Genomic DNA, 20,579 nt, shown 5'->3' on the forward strand with positions numbered 1-20,579 from the left:
CCAAGGTCAGTGGACGGTGACTCATTCCGGGATCTGGTATCTCCATGGTAATTTCCTGTTAAACACAAAAATCAAAATCACACGTAGTATCGTCAAGTGATGGCTCTGATGCCATTTGTAAGGATATTTGACGTCTTAACAGGAAATAGTGAATGTAAAATTCTTAGAGTAAGTGTTATCTCTCAGTGTTGTTAATAATTCAAGAAAATATATAGCGAAATAAATAAACTTAAATAATAAATAACACATAATTTTTCACAAGTATCAAATACTTGTGTTGTGCCTCATGACAAAATAATCATTAGAAAAATATTCAGATTACAAAAATCAATACTAGTGATTATTTATGAAAAGCTATTTTTTTCAACAAGTTAAGAAAATAAATAACATCCTAAAAATCAGTAAAAACCAAAATAGAAAAACCAATAGGATGTCAAATCACGTATGCCGAAACTTTGAAACGACAAGGAACCACTCTTAGAACACACTTCACTTGTATGATCTTCAAGTGTTTCCAACACTCCACGGCAATACGATATACCAGCAACAATCGGCCGAAAATTACTTCAGGCCTTCTTCAATGATCTTCGATCTTCAAGCTCTCTAAAATCTTGCAGTAAACTATCTTTCTGTCTATCGGTCTCTCTGTTGCTCGTCTGTTTCCCTTGAATATATATAATCTTTGTGGTCTAGGAAAACTTTCCTTAATTGAGTTCTTTCATAAGATAGAAACAAGTGTTCATTAGGAATCAAATAAATTTGACCATGTGAACATATATTTAGCACACGAAAATATATATATATATATATATATATATATATATATATATATTATAATAAGTCTTAGAAAGGCAAAACCCTTTAGTAAAAGATTTGTTGTAAATTAGGAAAGAATTCTTTAAGTCACGTGTAAACACATTCCTTTCAATATTATACCGTCTTTTGGATTTCTCTAAGATCTCCGAAAAGTTTAGAGGAATCTGAGGTCATCTCTAGGGGTCGGGAATTAGAAATCATATTTCTTAATTCCTTAAGAACTAGTGAAGGTGTCCTAATCCTCAATAATGGGATCAATAGTATAGAATATATTTTTAAATAGATTTGTTTGTTTGATAATTCCATATAAATAAAATTAATTTTGTTCAAACTTTCGTTTGAATTCATGAATTTAGAGAACACTCCTCCTCACCAAAGATAAACATAATTTAACGAATAATATTATGTTTGAATATTTAACCTAAGGCTTTGATACCAAAATTTTCTGATAATTCTCTATGCTATAAATGAACACAAAATCTGGCAGAGTACAAGAATTAAATATTTGTTAACCAAGTTTGGTAATATTATGTTTGAATATTTAACCTAAAGCTTTGATACCAAAATTTTCTGATAATTCTCTATACTATAAATAAACACAAAATCTGGCAGAAAACAAGTACAAGAATTAAATATTTGTTAACCAAGTTTGGTGGCCTTAGGGAAAGAATGAAAATAATCTTTAGGGTAGGAATTTAAAAGAAAGTTATGTTTGAATTTGGGATTTTATTAACAATTTACTCTTAGATTGATTTTGGTTTAGAATTAATTTTAACTGATTTAAGAATCAATTTATTCAGCAATCTAAAATTAAAATATATCAAATTCTTGTAACTTAAGTATAGAGCAAGATTAGTTCCCTTCCAACAGGTCATTCGACCATTAACCCCTCAGCATTTTCAAGGCTAATATCTGCCCATGAAAAAGCAATGTGGCCAAATATAAAATATTAGCCTTGAAAATGCAGAGGCGGTAATACCCCCCCTTCTTTGTAAGGTCGAACGACCCCCTTTCAGCATGGAGCTAGAAAGGACCCTAAAGCTGATTCTACAGCCTGAAGTTGAATTTTGAATATCATTCCCAACTTCATAAAAAAATGACAATGATCAGAGAAAAAATATTAAATCAATCTAACTATTGCATTAGTTACATTGTAAATACAGAACACTGGAGCACAAGACAACCAACAAACTAAGCATTCACGCATCTTTCAGAGTCGATCCATTCCCAGGTAACTTTGTTTCACTCTAAAATATCAATACAGCTGTTTTGTGGAGCCGATTGCATTCGAGTCAAGTAGAGGTTATACCTGTTGCGCGATCGTTGGAAAATTTCCATATCTATTTTATACAATGTGTTCTTATCGTGTATAGCCCGGTTTACTTCTGCTAGCTCCGATTCCCTCTCTACCATGCATTTTAAAGCTTTAAAACTTGCAGACGGAACGGGCATCTTGTTCACAACTGGAAATATGACATCTGGTGTAACTTGCTCCCTGATTTTAAAAGCAGAAAAATTAAGATAACGTTTGAGATTCTGGGGCTTAATACAAAAACGGAAACAGTGTATTGTGTATATATTTACCAGCTGCCAAAAGATATCAGTCCGTTCCGTTTTATGATGCCACCATCTAAAGAGATTGCTCCGTCCCTAATGCAGGCTCGTGCCATTTTCATACACTGCTTGTTTTCATACACTTGAAGCCCACCAAAGAGGCAGCACAATAATGTTTGTCGAATACTAAGATCACTTTTCGTTATCCCCTGTGAATGAACTGCTTCCGTGTTTACCAAGCGAACAGCATATCCAAGAAATCCATGCGGGGTACAGCCATTTGGCAAGGTAGGCTCCTGCAAGGAGTCCAGATTTTGGGAATCACTCTCCAACTGATTGCCATTTGTCCTGAAATCGCAATCATAGAATTTTGGAAGTTATTATTAGTTGAAAGCAGAGATACTATTACTTAGAAGTAGAGATATTAACCAAGTGTAAGGACAATCTTTGTTATCCAGGATACCATTGTGCCTTTCTGTAGATCAGGTTTGGAGAATGTGATGACAAATTTTAAAATTGTTAGACTATGAAGTATGAATCAATTATGCCGCTTTTGATACCTTGTATCCTCTAGGCACAGAGTAAGATATCTTCCACTTGAAGATTTGCTAGAGAAACGAGTATCAAAGGATTCAGCAGCTGCATAGTTTTCACACACTATCGCGAGCATCTGATCCTCACCGAGATATTGTGCCAACATCCTACACCAGAAAATAAATACAGCTCAACTTTACCATGAATTCACTTACTCTAAGTTCAGAGAAACAAGAATTAACCTGCTAAGCTCGATGGTCTGAACTGATCCAAGAAGAGCTACAACCCCAAGTATGCCTTTTGGCCTCTCTTCCAATGCTAGTTTCCTAAATTTGCAAACAAAAGCCGACGCAGAATCACCTCTGCTTTCAATTTTCTGCTCAATGTAATCTTTTCCAAATGTGCTCATTGCGTCAACTTCTACTACAAGAGCTGAAAAGGAGTCCATGATTATCAAGAATGTAAAGAAAATAGAAGACTTCATACAGAACGAGCTAAAACAGGCTATTTCCACAACTTTTCTTAAGTATGAGTGATAGGTGTCACAAAATAACTGAGCTGGTGATGCCGATTTATTTTTACTGTGTTAAGGAGACAATTACTCCAAATGAAAAATTTTTTTGGACAAGATAAAAGGCTGGTATCAAATAAACAAAAAAAAGTGTGCACCTTTGAGATCTGATATATGTCGCTGAAGTGTTGACTGCCTCTGTCTTAGCATATTTAAATCACTGTCATGCTTACCAATTGTCAACCCGCAGTTAGCAAGATCATCCTCAAGCTCCTGGATCATAAAACTCTTCTAAGATATGGAAAAAGCAGGATATATGCACAATATTATCATGAAAATCAACTTATGCTGGCAACTTCAGACCTAAAACCAAATATCTGCAAATATAAATTTACCTTTAAGCAAAGCAACGAATGCCCAGTAAAATCTCCTCTATCCTGAGAAGCTAACCCATGAACTGGCAGTGTCATTGGATCTGAATTTTCAGTCTGTGCCTTCTGATCCTCCAGTTTTGAATTCTTTAAACTTGAATAATCCGAATGTAATATAATTTCCTTCAAACCATGCGGAGAAACATTAACAGGCTCGACATCTGGAACATCGAGCGTAGGTGTCCGCAGGGGTGTCATTACCTTTCTGAAAGAAGTTTTGGGAAAGAATTCAGGATCCCCGAAATCTTCATGATTCCCTACTTCAAGATTCTCTCCCCTATCATTTTGAACATGAACCTACATACAAGAATTGACTTGTGTAAGTGTGCCCCGACAACTCGAAAGAAGAATTGTTGAAACTGTCAAAACCTCTATATCCACTTTCAGATCTGGATAACGTGAGTGAGAAGCTGTAAACGTGAAAGTCCCTTTTCTCTGAGGAAGATTAATAGAGCGAACAGTACAGCGCCCACGGGAGAAGCTATATCGCACAAAATCATCCATATCCATTGAATCTGACTTTAGTGTAAGAGTATGAATTTGCCCGTGTTTCTCATTATCATTTATATTTTCATCCACAACACCATCAGAATTGACAATTTCAAACATGATATTCTCCAATTCAGAACCTGCTTCACGGTATTTGAAAATCTGTTTCCAAGATACACAACATTGTAGAAAGGTTAAAAAAAATAGTAAAAATGAAGCAAACCGACAGGAAATTCAAACAAAACATTGGGAGGTTTTTATGTTTAAAAGTTTCAAATTTCCCAATCATTGGTGTCGGAGGCTGCAATGAAAAAGGTTCAAACCTTTGACTCAGTCCGAAGTTCTCTTCTTTCAGTTTGAAACTCCATTTTGAATATAACTTTGTCTTTGGATATCACAGAGAGGGATACTGTAATAAGAACATATAACCTTAAATTCTAGTTCTAGAATAAGAGTGCTTGCATGAAGAATTATAAGCAAGTACATGATAAAACTTCCAGTGAAAAGAGCTTTATGGTTGGTGAATCAGAAAATGGAAGCTTGCTTCAGAATCCTAGCACATGACAGCATCCACTTTCTTTAATTCTAGTACCTTTGCTAGCACCCCTCAATCAGGCTTAGTTTTAGTGAGGGATTATTCGAGTCATTTATGTCAGATCACTGAAGTTTTTTGTTAATAATGAAATCGAAAAAGCAAGCTTTGAATAAGTTGGATAGCTGCCATATTAAAGTCAAACGTAAGGAGATCTCGAGATTTATTAGAAAATGGAATCATTAAGTTCAGGCTGAGAGATTTTGAAAACTATTAAGTTTAAGCTAGCAGATGTAGAACACAGATGCAAAGGAAACAAAGCACCAAGGAAACAACAGAAAAGGATAAAGCTGCCTACCATCTTTGCCATATCCCTTTGACACTTTAAGAAAATCGCTCAGGTCCACATAACCCCTGGCATCCACCTGTCAGCATAAAAAATTCAGGTTAAAACACAAATGTTTTATAATAGCATTTTAACGTTTCAAAAGTAATATTGTTCCTCTTTGACTTCCATAGTATCATTCTAAAAAGCAGGCTTAATAATGCAACAAGAGAAAAAAAGTAAATAAATATATTTAAATAATAATCCTTGCTTTCTTTTTTTTTAAATATATAATCCTTGCTTTCATGACCATATAAAAACCAAACTACTTATTCAGTCTTGTTTTAAATGGTTTTCTAAGTTTTTTGTCGATTCAATTAAGTAAAGCTTAGATAAGTCATTCAAAGTAAAGTATGAAGTGAACCTTGTAGCTAGATATTTTGTTATTACTCTATATGAAATCTAATAAAGCATTAGGTTTTACATCGAGTTTACTCTTATACCCAATAACTGCCAGTTGCAGCCAAAAGTTTTATTTTGACTATGATCCCCAGCATAGCAGCTGCACTTGAAAAGAGTGCCAAAGTTTATAGAGTAGTACTTCAGAAAATATACTTGTATGCTTGTCCAGAAAGTGAACATACCATTTTGTTACAATCAGTAACCACACTGCGAACAACGCAGCTGCCATCTTGAAATGAGAATCCATCGACTCGCAACAAAATATTCTCATCTTTTTTAACGTGGTTACCATATTCATCAAATACCTGCAATAAAAAGTGAATTTCTCATTATCAATACAATAGTAGCAATTCAGGTTCGACTCCATTTCAAAACTTCCGTGATTTTGGTAAAATATATCTTTATTTTTGTAAATAAATAAGAGGATTCCTCAACTACTCAATAATCATTCACCAAAAGCCAACCATTTTGGAAAAATCTACCATTGACCAACATAAATTTTACTGATAGAAATAAAAAGGCATACAAAAGAGGAATGAGGATCGCCGTACTTCGAGCATCAGTTTCTCAATAATTTGTCCTGGAAGCAATTGTTTTCTTAATTTTGGTGGATGAGTAGTTATTTTTTTGGGAGGTCCTGGAAGGACTGTCGATAGAAAGGCGTTCGAGTGAGAAATCAATAGGAGATATGTATTAAAAAAATTTACTCGTGTAATGCAGAAGCCATGAGGAAGTCAAAAAACCTTGACAAGGACAATCAACAGAGAGTGCTTTGTCTTCGGAGCTTATTTTCAAGTGAGCCTCATATTTTGGACGAATCTTATCCAAATCACGGCATTCAACAACAATGTCCTAAAACAATTTGAGCACAAGTAAGTACTGCACAGTTGTGAATGAACATAGATTTTAGGGGACAAATATAACTTTTACCTTAATTATCATGATTGACTTGTCAGCTGTTACTTTCATGTGGCGTACTTGAGCAAGAACATGGCCGCCTTTGATAAGTTTGATAGTTGGTCTTGGAGTGCCAGTGAAAGGGATCCTGTTGTCGTATCGATCATAGCATGCTATTGAAAAACCTGAGGTGCGACAACCAACCCTGTCCAACAAAATTACAAATTCACCTCAGAAAAAATATGACTAACAAAAAGTTGAGCAATTTTTAGTTTAAGGCAAACAAACTACAGGATTTTTCTCAAGAAATAACTACAAAAAGATTTATACAGAAAATTGATGAGAAATGAGTATTGGAAGGACCGTATATTAACATTAAGATTTACTTGTGCATCAGAGCATTCTAGTGTATCAAACCAATGCTCATTGAGGAAATGTTGTTAAAAATTTTGGTTGAAAACATCCACACGTACACTTTTAACGACAGGAGAAAACCACTGAAAATTTCATTTATAATATTCTGGAATGTAGAACAACTATTCGCGAAACATATCTACTATACAAGGCTTATTATAAGATGATCAAGGAAGAGAACGATTGGATCACCACAAATAGAAAATGAAGGGCCCCACCTGATTGTGCATTGGGGATTCTGACTATGATTCACAAGCCTCCAACTACCAATTTCAGCCAATGCCTGAACTTGCACTACTTGTCGAAAACGTACATCCTTCAAATCAGCCTAATAAATTGAAGTTGCAAATGTAGAAGTGTATCACAAATGGTTCCACATCATTTTATTATTCAATGAACATAATTTTTCTCATAGCACTTACCAGTGAGAAATAAAATGTATATAACCCGGCTTTCTGAAACTTTTCAATTTTTGAACTCAAAAGAAATATGTATAAGCCTTGTAACCCCTTGTGGGACGAGGGTTTAATCCTCACAGAACAAATATGATCACTTTTGGTACTCTTTTTAGAAACTCTGAAGTTGACTTCTAGAATCATCTCATAATTTTCTCTCACAATGAACTTCTGGTCCAATCTTTTAGGACTGGAGGCAGAAGTGAAAGCCTTTGGTCGCACTACAGCCACAATTTTCTGAGGGAATGCATCTCCAGCTTCTATAACATCCGTAGGGAATCCCTGTAAATCGAAGTACATGGTTATCCAAACAGAAGCTGTATGAAGATGGTTGAGTTTTCTGAGGCTGGGTCCCAAGTGTGAAAACCTTTCATGCCACTGAGGCTTGGGGGTACCCTAAAGAAAATTGAAGTAGACAAGTAATGGCATCAACTAACCCCTCCAATTTCCAATTCTTGGCATTCTTCAAAACTTAGTAGATCAATGCTAGAAGGTAATTTCTGCCTATGTTTATCAAGTTGGCTTTCCCACTCAATATCACCGACAGCTACACACTGTTTCAAGGGGTGCAAGGGTCACTAACTTTTGATACACAAATAAAGAGTAAAACCATAATATGACCAATTTCAAGATACATGTGGCTAACCTTTTCCGAGTCAATCACACTAATTGGTAATGATAGAGACTCGCAAATGTCAAGGACATCGTTTCCATTGTTTGGTAGACTGCAACCTTTTCCTTCAGGTAGACCGAGTGGCCTGACCGAGGAAAATTTTTATGGTAAGAACTGTCACTAGTTCATAACTATAAACCAAGTCTAATAAAAATATCAATAAAGCTACCAACCTGCAAATCAGTCGAGCCTCGCCTAATTTGACATGAAGAAAAAAAATCAGATGATAAGGACAGTGAAAAAAAAAATCAAAAGTATCAGAGGTTGAATTTTGAAACATATCAATATATCACACATCAGCAAGTAGATCACATTGAAGATCACCATAACTGCCAATAAGAAGTATCGAAATAGAAACTAAGTCACAATCTCTCCTGATTGACACTGGACTTACCACAAGCGTCCCCCAGAAGCCCTTCAAGGATTATGTACTCTAGTGTAGCAAATACATTGTTTTTATGGCATCCAGCACATGCCCCCTTTAATATCTTCATCCTCTGACCTGCCTTCCAGCATGTCCCTTTTCTCTTAATCTCTTTATGAACCCTAACAACTAAGTGTACAAACTTTCATCATGTATGGTATACACATTCAAGAAAAAATAAGTCGTAATTTTCAATTTTATTATTATTATTATTATGAACATTTTAAATAAAAACCAGAAACGAAGAGGAAATCATTTGCTAACAATATATTGTGTTAAAAGTAATGTGAGCCATTAGATTACTCTTGCTAAACTTACCATCCGAAGACAAGCCAAGCTTTTTACTCTTTGGAGAAATAAGAATAGTGGGTTGATCCAGACCACTTTCAATTTCATCATCATAGAGATCATGCATTTCCGAAATCCAATCACTGTACTGTTTTTCCAGTGTTGTGAGAGTCAACTTCTTTCCATCTCTCCAGATTTCAATTTGCACCTCTACATGACATGAAAAATTATGTTTACTTGAGAAAATCTATTTGTTTCAACAATATTTTTAAAGAGCAATAATAAGACTCAATTCAATGGTTGTCGGTATTAGTTTGTAGCAAGTTCAAATTTCATTTTTGAATATGAAGAACCAACAACTTTACCTTTCCCATTTACAGGGGTCCCACTGCCAAAATTCTTCAATGCATTGGTGTATGGGTGATGGTGGGCTAAATCTGTCTGTAAAATTTCATAATTCTTTATTTTAGGTGGAGCCATATTTTATATTAAACATTTAACTTTGACAGAACACCGAAGCAAACTTAGTTAAACAAAAGCACCCATCAAAATAAGGTTTCATTGTGCAACCGAAAAAACAGATGGACAATATATAACACAATTTATGTCATGATCTTAAACAACATATTTTTCATATAAATATTTAAGTTTAACAGATCATTAATGCAGACTCGGTTAACACAACAGCAGCTATTGAAAGAAACTCCAACATGCAATCATAACAATTGGACAATATATATAACACAAATTGTATGATCTGAACAAGGAATTCAGACATTAACTAAAAGTGGATTTGAGATTTTAGACCTTTTTTCGTTTGATAGCAATTTAAAAACCGAATGGACATATACAATGCATAACATGTGTTCATATATGAGTAATGAGTAAATATTTTCCCTTTCACATAGTTCACACGTGTGCGTTAGAAACATCATTGGCTATGCAAAACATGTATTAGTACATGAAAAGTAATGGAGATTATATCTTCAGAAACATCACAGCCGTATCATCCACTAAAAATTCCACTTTGGAATAGAGAATTTGGCTCTGTAGCTGCCTTAATAAAATTCAATGAGCAAACAGAAATAGGTTAACAATCAAATGTTCATAAATTTATCAAAATGTTACGATGAAATCAATGTATTACGTGGTTCTAAACAATCTAATATGCAATGGATGATACCTGAGTTCATACCTTGGATGGTGTTGGATTAAAACCAGAATCTGTCTCTGCAGCCAAAAAATTGCTTTCCTAAGACAAATATACATCCATGCCAAAAACCACAAAAAAAGAAAAAGAAATATCCTGTTTCCAAGACTGGGTTTTATATACCTATAAAACATTTGACACGGTAGCGGCATCGTTTCAGATTTTGGGCCTTCTCACCTTTCTTTGCCTTTGGTTCCATAAATGGAAGCCAAGTCTGTGGAAAAGTAAATGATAGGAGTCAAAATTGCATACTAAAATAGTTCATTTTATTTTAGTCCCTAAAATGCATGAAATTTTTTAGTCTTCCCTATTTTCATCTAAAATTTAAATTTTTGAGCTTTATGGACTTTACTCACATATTTGAGACTTCATGTAGGAAAAAGCCGGAAATTGGAGCTAGGGAAGGACGATTTTTATGCATTGGACAGAAGGCTTTGTGCCCAGGTAGGTGATGAGAAAAAATTGAGAAACAGGATACGCCTAGGCGGAAAGTTTCTGTTCCTAGGGGGAACAGGTGAAATTCGCCAGGTTGGAACCAAAAGTCATCGCGCCTGGGCGGGAGAAGTTGCTGCCCAGGCGAGATACACAAATCAAAAAAGGAAATATTTTTTTAGAAAAAAAAAAAAAAAGAAAGATGGGAAGTTTGGAATCTTGGAGGATACAAATAACTGAAAATTAGAGTTTGGAAAACACTTTTGGACGGCCACAATCAGGAGGGAAGGAAGAGACAAAGAACGGGTGTGCTGCGTTCATTTCAACATTTGTCATCTTTTATTTAATTTTTTTATCAAACATTAACTTGTGATTAGATTATGGATTCTAGGCATAGCTAAATTTATTTTGTTGGCATTTAGGGATCCTACCCCAAACTTTGAACCGTAATAATATATCTTTGACCTTTGACAAGTGCTTGATTGTGTTATTGTTTTTCTTTGAATTATTGAAGCATAGCTAATTTCTTCATTATCTTATATTGTGATTGGTTTCGTATGGAAGAAATCACAATATGAACGAATAACATAGTCCGTGGATCTAAAATTTGCATGGAAATATGAAATTGGATACATGTTGATATTGATAGTCCAATAGGTCGAAAGCTAGGAGATTTCAAGGAACGTCCATGCAATCACCATGATAAACACTTGAAGAGATTTAGCTATTTCAAAGTGTCGATTTAGTTTAGCATAACTTGAAACAGTACGTTAATAATTTAGGGAGTCTTGTCAAAAGCACGAATCAATTGTTGAAGTTAATTATTTAATTCAATCAAGGGGAAGGTAAACCGAAATTCTAACTTATTCGTTAAATATTTGATTTTCAAATTTCCTGCATACTTGTCTCTTGGTGTTATTTGAGCTTGAGTTTCAGAAATTGTTTATTTTCTAATAGTTGAATTAAACATGTCATTTTTCGTTGAGCTTTGCTAACAAAGTTTGCTACGAAAAGTGGAAATTGTGTGATACAGTTTCTATGCACGATACTCGTATTCAATGTCATACGTTATACTATAACTTGAGTCGTGCACTTGCGATTATTTCGAACATAAAGGTTATAATTATTTTTAGATTTCATAGTGCAAGAAAAGCTCGAAATCGTAACATTTATTTATATGTTTCTTACCATTTTAATTATATATTTCTCTCAAGTCACTGAATTTGAGTGCAATAGAGATCCAATCATATTATTTTGCCAAGTATATTATGACACTTCAGAAAATACTCTAAAAGTTGCAAGGTGCTATAATAATTGTAAGCATAAGCAATATTCATGATTCTAGTTATAGATTTTCAAAAATGTAGCCACGACGATACTCTAGAAACTTCAAGCTGCTATAATGATTGAAATGAATAAAATAAAAAAGCCTAAAAGAAAGTTGAATTGACTCACCCAGCGGGCATCTGGCAAGAGACGACCCAAGCGCCTGACAGAAACCCTGCTGTAATTATCAAAGGTCTCTCTGATTTCAAATCCATCAGCATCTAACTTATCAATTATTCTTGTGATGCTCTCCTCTCCCTGAAACCAACCAAAAGCGGATTAGTTTGGGTAAGAGCATGCTTTCATAATTCCACCGACGCTGGCGCATGCATGCAAATTAGCAACAATATCTAGAAACATTTGGAACGTATGGACAGGAGTTCTGCTCATACCTTAATTACTGGAAAGTAAACACACCTCAGCCAGGCATTTGCATCAAGAAATGATTTTTGTCCTGGAGATTTAGGTATCATATTTTTTAAGAGACCGTCGTACAAAATGAGACATGCAACATCAGGGCACTCATGCCATCACATGAAGAGTATCACACATATAAGTTATCATCGAAGCGAAAAAAACATGTGCTTACTTTGGCAAGTCTGTGAAGAAGCATCGTCGCTGTAGCTAAAGTGAAGTAGCAGTGTGAACTCTGGACCATTGCAAGAATTCATGTTCGTTATGGCCACTTCCCCTCCCTCTATTTCAGTTAAATTAATTCCATTGACCTGCTCATTATGAAAATTTTCTACTTAAAACCATAAGCCAAATCTTTGCACTGAAACTAAAATGAGTAACTCAAGTTTTCATCGAAATGAGAAAAAAATCATCCTTCACATCAATATCTTTAAAGAAAAACTAGCCGAATGAATGAATAAAAAATGACATGGAGCTCAGTTACGGCTGAGGAAACAGGGTTCGAACAAAATTGTGAATTGTGCTTCCATGAATACACAGAATTATTGAGAGCATCATTTGGGCATTTAAGCTACATCATGATGTTATTTCCGGAATCCCTTTGCAAAATTTGTTACGACGATAGAAGAGTGCCTGAATCCATCTTGACATTTGAACCACACAGCCACGACACTGACTGATTAAGGTGTTTATATTCAGAAGCCCTAAATTACACTCAATCTTGTTACATGGAAAAGCAGACAGTTAACCAGTAGGTGCATTCAATTCATGATACAGGAAACATCAGATAGGGAATTGCCAAAGGAAAACACCAAAAATTTGGTTCGAGTCTTAAACTCACCTGAAAATCAATGGGTGTGCTTGTCTTGCCTGACATTTCGTCACACTGTCCAACAGAATGACAAGGAAATGATAAAAAAAAAAATTGATGGTAGAAATAGCCAGAAGAGCATAATAATGTGCAGAAAAACCTGAATATAGGGGAAGTAAATGTCTTTCAATTTGCACTGGAGTTTTTTTACATCCACGTTACTTGTTTTAGGCTCCAGTATGTCAACCTGTGAACGTAGACATCGATAACGATAATTCCGAATAGCAATTAGCAAATCAGAAACCAATATTCCCAGAAAGAAAGGAAAAAAACAAAGAAATATGCATGTGATTTGCCTCTTGACGTGTAGAATATGTTTGTGATCTAAAAAGCCCATAAAAATTAATCTTCTATTCCTTTAGCTTTGGTTAGCAAGGCGCTCAAATTTATGGTATAACAGCAAATTATCACAAAACCTTAAAACGCCAGAGTTAAGTTTTATAAATGGTGGTGTTAGCATGGCACGAACAAAGGTTAAGTTTTAGTTAGCAATCCAATTATTTCCTAACACGAAAAAATTACAATACAATAATGATGAAACGTTAACCAAAATTAGAAATACAACATGATATCTGTCAGCTTGTGCAAAACTCTACTTCTGAAATTGGAAAAGAATGATGAAGATAAACACTGCATTTTAATTGGTAATAGTTAATTAACACTTCAAACTACTACTTACAGCCAGCAGGAGCTTTAAAAAGAGAGAAAAGGGACAGCGTTAGCAGCAACAATATTAATTATCAAACAAAAAACAAAGTAAACTTTTGCTAATAAAATTCGACTTGCTCGATCAGAGTTTAGTCAAGAAGCCAGTTGAGTATTGTCTTTATGAGCGACTTTCATATTGTTCCATGCAAATATCATGCTTTTTCCACTAAATCTGTATTTAGAAAACCTGGAAACAGTCTCGGATTTAAAAAAAAAAAAAGACAAAAAAAACCGACTGTATCATAGATATGCAATGCTGCACTCTTCAAGTATAAATGACAATGCTGACCATGGAAATGAGCAAGAAGAACTGCAGAACTTCAATTTTAACTTTGCCTCAAAAACGCAAGAAGGTAAAAGATAAATAAACCTAGGATATAGCCCTATTATCATTGTTTCTACATGTTACTGGATAGATAGCACAATCCAGATAGTCTATGTCCCATACTGTGTGCATCTACTTCACCTTTGTTGTAGAATGGGATCGATGGATGTACATGCTTGTCATGTGGCTTAAGTGATCATAACAGTAGATGCAATGCATTTCATTTTAATAACGCCACGCTCTCTGCCTCTCCATCAGAACTTTATTAGCAATGAATGTCTTTCAGGCATTGGTCAAAAACAACTACATTGACATACTCTCTTACAGTGAAGCCACGAAATCAAAAGTCATAATGCAAATAAAAAATTATAAATAAAGGTTGACAAATGAATCAGCACTGAGAACTGAATAGGAAAAAATTATTTGCAACTTAAAATGATAACAGTGGAGGAAAACTGTGAAGCAAAAGTCACCTTTGTAAAGCTTCCATGACGAGATTTAACCATTTCATCGTCAAGAGGATCTCTCATCCCCCCTTTTGTCTTCAGAGAATGACAGGAAAAAGTTCTGACTTAGCAGCTATAGGGGGAGGAAGAGCCATTAATGAAATCATAGAAATATGTCAGTTACCTTCCACTGGTTTTCTGTTCTTGAAGGGCTTATTAATGCTTCTCTTTCCAAGTGCAACGTAAAAACTTTATTACAGGTCTTGGTCTTGGATGAGACTACAGCATGCCTACACATGGTTGCAAAAATAAGATAAAGCTATTCCTCCCAGGTAGTGGCTCTTATTATTTAATATATTTTAAAGAACATGTACCACATGTATATTTTTTGCATTTCATACCTTCCTAAAAACATTGTGGCAACAGGTCCTCCATAGCCAAACATTCCAAAAAAAGGCTGCAATTCACCATGACAAAAAGATTAACGAGGGACTACAAAAAAGAACAGCAAATCTACCAGTTGAAAAAGATAACACAAAAATCTGAGCCTTTCATGTACTTCCATTTCAAGTCGGCCCCCAAGAGAGTTTATTTTGATTCAAGGCAACTTCATGGAAATTTTTAATTCTTTCTTTTCTAAGGATAATCCATTAAAGTTGGACCAAGAGAGTGATACGTCTGCATCACGGGAACTTCATAAAAAAGTTTGAGCTGTTTACACAGAAGGGAGGATATAAAGGTGAAAGGGTTCAAGGCATTTGAAGACTTTCTCAATGGTGTATTGGTGATCCAAAGGGGAACTCATATGCGATGAACTTCTGCAAGGTTTACAAAATGTGTAAGATGAAGACCAGAACATGTTTCTCAAAATATCTTCTAAAAGAAAAAATCAAGTCACGCTTGCCAAGATTCATACATATTACCCTCGCATACTTAGCGACTGGAAAAAAAACTCATGTCCCTTAGGACCATAAATTTTATATGAATGGAGTACACAAATGACCACAAGGTAATTTATATCTTTCACAAGAACCAATAAGATAGTGCACGTGTTACTATCACCATTAGATATGGTGGTTTCCCCCCTATGGCTTGTTCCCTTTCTGCTCTGTGCATGGATGCTCCCATTTTTCCCCTGGATGATGTAAAAAAAATGAGATAATGGTGACGGAAAGGAACTTATCAAATCAAAATTAAACAGATAAGCTTAACATGATAGCTTGAAAGAAAATACACAACATTTTTAACTTGCAAAATGGAAGAAGCATAGAGAAAAACTAGTGAACCTCATGTGTACGTGTACGTTCACACTTATCGAGCTATCCATATTGACAAATCTGTCTGACCCCAAAAATACTTCCAAAAAGAAGCAGCAAAGCTCTAAACTAAAATATTGATTTGTTGATGAACATAACTCTCAACAGATGAGCATACGTAACATTACAAGCATCAAAACAAGGAATGGACTCGCATTTGTGTAACCCAAAATAGTTTTTCCCGTCAAATGACTTGAGAAAAAGAACCGATTTAGGTTAGATAATATTACAAGAAGATTTACGAATCAAATTTCTTGAACAGATACATCTACATGTCCCAAGAATGTAAAAACATTGTACCACTTCACAATTTTCTCATTCACGCCATCCATTCCTGGTCCGGTGTCGAAAATAGAAATTCTGTTTCTACGCAATTCCACGCTGCAAACAATGGAAGAACATTTGTGAGCATCAAATCATATGAGAAGATGAAGAATTTGATTTTAAAGTAAAAAACTAAAATAGGCCAGCTAAATATAAAAGAGATGCACAACAAAGAAAATAGACTAGTCAGCAGCTCTTTAATTTTATTTGTGCATATACAACAAAAGGGAGTGTTCACACGACAGTTAATTTGCAACCAGCAGAATTCCTTCAAATTCTTTCAAATTGTTATGCTCGGGAATTGAGTTTTTTCCTCTACTACATTTCTCGATAAAATTTTATTTGTTAGCATCCCTTTAAGCACGACTCTCTCCAACTTAGAGTTTGAAATCTGGATTTTTCCTATCCTATTGTTTCCCAAAAGATAACAAACCAACAGTTATCTAGATTCAAGTACGAGCACTGAAAAAAAAAATGGCATACCTTATTAATCTTTTCTCGACTTTGCGATTTGACCACACAGCTTGCAATGAATTATCCTAGTCAACATATTAATACCTTTGGTGACCAACTATTGATATCAAACAGAGAAGCCAATCACATCAAATTCTTACTATCAAGTCCGCAAGGGCGGTTTCAAATGTATATTCATCAGGCAACTCCTTTAATAATTCCGTATCAGGGGTGAGATCCCACATATCCTACAAAGCCAAAAGTGGACAATCCAATAAGAAGACTACCAAGTATGAATCAAGAAACATGACAGCCAAATAACCCGTATCTCTGGGTTAGGAAACTCGGCAAGCCTCTTATCATAAAATAGCATAACTTCAAAATGCAATCCGAGCAACACACCTCATATGCTTCAGGCTCAGCCGAACCATCCTATATCAAGGTGAGCACACAGTTATGAATATGTTCAATGGAAACATACATATACTTATAATTGATTGTCTAAACATTATCTCACATTAAGAACAAGGATATGCCGCTTATTAGGCAGCAAATCACGAAATTTCACTTCAGTTCTGATCTTGTTCCCGTCTGCATCCGTAAAATGCAAATCTGCATAAGTCCAGTTAATTCCTGTTTTCTGTGAAGATCCAGTTCGTTTTTCAGTACTAAAGTACTCTCTTTTGACTGCATCTATAAACTCCTCAATTGGCATCTGGCTACGACGCTCAGTCATTTTGAGCTCAAGGGTCGTGCCATTGGGCAAAAGAACGTGAAACCAGAAATTCTTGCTAGCAAGAGGCGCATCACTTTCGACCTTTACATCTCCAAAGGGACTCTTTTTAGGCCTTTCTATGCTAGACTCTTCGTTAGGCCTCTTGCCCAGAATGCTCGGAGGTGCTTTTGAGAACATCTGCGTCAAGAAAAATCTCTTAAAATTAATACTTCATTAACTAGACTTGATCTTTCATTTTACTTCTTGGGCTACTCACAAAAGGGGAAGTCTTACATACTTGTAATCTACGTTCAAATAATCAAAATCAAAACAAGAATAGATGGACAAAAAAACTTCAAAAACAACTAAAACTTTCGTATAGTCATACCTCCATAAAAGTACATAACTACACAGCATCATTGTGATCGTAAAGCACATAACAACACATTATCGTCGTGATCATACAGGAAATCGCGAAAGCACTCGAAAAAGTTAAAAACACCAACAAAGCTCCGATTTTTACACAAAAAAACAAACAAAAGAACACATGAAGCTAAACCCATTTCCAAAAAAAAAAACACTACAAAGAAAATACACTCCCACACTACACGTTCCCTTAGAAATGGCTTCCTACAAAAACTTTTGAGCTTACCTTTTTCGTTGATCAACAACAAAGTTAGATTATTCCTTTCAACAGAAAAAGCAATGGGTTCAACAGAGAAAGACCGAGAAATTTGTGCTTCACACGGCAGGTAGCGCAAAAGACAGCCAGTGGAAACAGTGCATGAAGTTAAGTTCAGGGAACAAAAACAGAAAAAAATAAAAGGCGTGAACAGAGGTGGCTCTTCTTCGCTAACTTGCGCTGAGTGTGAAATGCGCCCCCTTTTTTCTGTTGCGGGATAAATGATTGCGAAGATGCTTTACTTCATAGACCCTTGGCCTTCTTCTTCTGGAAATATTTATAGAGATGGATTTATTTAATTAATAAATCCATTATATGTTTAACAACAATAATAAATATTATATTTGTGTTAAGCAAACAAAAAATTAATTTAATTTCATTTTTTATTTATTATATTTATATTAACTATAATATAATATAAGGGTTTTTTGCAATAACATCCTCTACCCTTTCCGTACTTGACATTCATTTCAGTTATCGGATGTAAAATTTATAACAGGTAAGGAAGGTGAATGTCAAAAACAAAAAATGTGTAAGATGTGAATACAAAATACTCTATAATATACTATTATATAATATTGCATATCTCATAAAAATTGTTTTGATGAATCAATTCATACCAAATTTCTTTTAATTTTATCCCAAAATTTAACAAATATTTTTTAAAGTTATATCTCAATCGACTAAATTTATCCCTATTTTTTCTCTAAACTCCGTACGCATTTTTCCGTCTAACTTTTTTCTCAAGTTTCATCGGTTTTTAATTCTTTTTAAGCATCGTATAATTTTTTAGTCATGATCTCATATTGCATTTATAATAATAATAATAATAATAATAATAATAATAATAATACTAATAATAATAATAATTAAATAAAAGCACATAAAAATAAGTTTTTAATGAAATAAGAAAAATAATATGTTAATTTCATTTATATAAATTATAGTTATTATTTTATACATGTAATATATATGCTTAGTCCACTAGTCTATATCTATACATCTTCTCATGTATATAAAGAATGTCTTTCAGACACTTTTTTTTTTTAATCAAAATTGCTCATATATATATATTACACTTTTGTTTTATTTTATTTTTTTATATTTCGATATTTTAAATTACAGTTTAGTATCTCAATAATTTTTACAACTATGATGTTACTTTTATTTGAATATAAATCAAATTAATTACAAAAATATTATATAAGCACATAACGTGTATATCAATACACTTGTATTTATTGAACAAGAGTACCTTAGAGAAATTGTATGGTTTCTTGGTATGATACCACAAAATTAATCATAATTTCTATTTATTTATTAATTTTCAAATTTCAAATTATTTGAATAAAAGAATGAGTGGGTTAATAAGCCATGATATTTTAACTTATTTTTACTATTACTATTCTTAACCTAGAAAAAATTTATTTTTTATATCGTAAATTTATTAGATTTTTTTATTGAAATTACGTTTGATAAAAAAAATCAATTTTTCGTCACACAAAAATGTATGTGCGAATACACGAAAGTCACAATTCATTATTGGTATGGTCGGGTTTCACAAAAATAAAATTACTACTATATCCCTCACCAAAATAAAAATTCCCAAATAATACCTCATTTTTTATGATATATAAATCAAAATAATCGCAAAAAATTATTAATATCCAAAGACAATTTTTAAACAAAAATAAAAAAAATTCTAATATGCAATACATGCAACAAGTTATCTAGTGTTCATAATATTTTTAGCTCGCATTCGAAAAAAATTACGCATAAAATCAATTGGTCTTGGTAGATTTGAAATGATATATGATGGTAATCATTTTAATTGCTTCAAAATGTATATATAATAAAATAAAATAAAAGTCCGTCAAAAAAATTGTATATATATAATAAAATACTGAAAGCATAAAACTAATAAAGGAAAAAGTGATATTTAAACCATCTGACTAAAATATATTCCAAAACATTCATTGCAAATTTAAATTACGAATCGAAAATCAAATTTATTTCAAACAAGTGTATCCAAATGCAGCCTATTTAGTTACTTACCTATTAAGAATTGGCCGTACATGTCAGTATAGTGCATAGTTTTTAGCTTTTTATCAAATTAAAAATAAATAAATATATATTATAAAAGTACTTTTGGATTTTTTTTTTTTAAAAAAATTGTAATTATTATTGTTGTTGTTATTATTAATTAAATTTGAACACTTATTTAGTATGAAGATGAATTTTTAGGCTGTGGACGTCGGCCCACAAACAGTCCCAACCCACCAATAGACGGAGCGGGACAAGATGGGCCCAAAATTAAGACGGTTGGAAAAAAACCAACTCATACCACCTATTTTAGGTGGCAGGATGAGCCAACACGGTTGGCTTACGTGTAATTTGACTGGTTTAGGCGGGCCAATCCGTAACCTACCACAACCCACCATTAGGCGGGGCAGGACGACCCACCTTTTAGGTGTGTTGGGAAATTGTCACCCCAACCCACCTATTTTATATGGCGGGGTGAGCCTAGCCCGTTTTAAAATATCTGTTAATAG

The 20,579-nt window shown here is 34.0% G+C and overlaps 1 protein-coding gene across 1 annotated transcript; it reads right to left on the reverse strand.

Annotated features, from left to right (window-relative positions):
• Nucleotides 1-1,934: 1,934 nt before the first annotated feature.
• On the reverse strand, nucleotides 1,935-17,754 carry LOC140860273 (structural maintenance of chromosomes flexible hinge domain-containing protein GMI1-like). The gene is made up of 38 exons (XM_073263213.1): nucleotides 17,734-17,754; nucleotides 17,148-17,543; nucleotides 17,033-17,062; nucleotides 16,792-16,878; nucleotides 16,661-16,716; nucleotides 16,154-16,234; nucleotides 15,600-15,672; nucleotides 14,939-14,994; nucleotides 14,722-14,827; nucleotides 14,565-14,633; nucleotides 13,159-13,245; nucleotides 13,029-13,073; nucleotides 12,363-12,498; nucleotides 12,166-12,227; nucleotides 11,903-12,031; nucleotides 10,139-10,229; nucleotides 10,001-10,035; nucleotides 9,171-9,246; nucleotides 8,836-9,015; nucleotides 8,488-8,646; nucleotides 8,267-8,288; nucleotides 8,067-8,178; nucleotides 7,858-7,974; nucleotides 7,388-7,702; nucleotides 7,184-7,293; nucleotides 6,585-6,756; nucleotides 6,398-6,506; nucleotides 6,206-6,300; nucleotides 5,837-5,959; nucleotides 5,226-5,292; nucleotides 4,659-4,744; nucleotides 4,216-4,497; nucleotides 3,811-4,143; nucleotides 3,574-3,688; nucleotides 3,147-3,336; nucleotides 2,931-3,071; nucleotides 2,401-2,718; nucleotides 1,935-2,311 (listed from the first exon to the last, which is right to left on the reverse strand). Exons 1-38 carry the CDS (start codon nucleotides 17,737-17,739, stop codon nucleotides 2,059-2,061), a joined length of 4,920 nt encoding a protein of 1,639 aa, XP_073119314.1. The 5' UTR covers nucleotides 17,740-17,754; the 3' UTR covers nucleotides 1,935-2,058.
• Between the last annotated feature and the right edge of the window lie 2,825 nt (nucleotides 17,755-20,579).

This window comes from Henckelia pumila, chromosome 4 (assembly GCF_033568475.1).
Source record: "Henckelia pumila isolate YLH828 chromosome 4, ASM3356847v2, whole genome shotgun sequence".
Lineage (NCBI taxonomy): Eukaryota > Viridiplantae > Streptophyta > Magnoliopsida > Lamiales > Gesneriaceae > Henckelia > Henckelia pumila.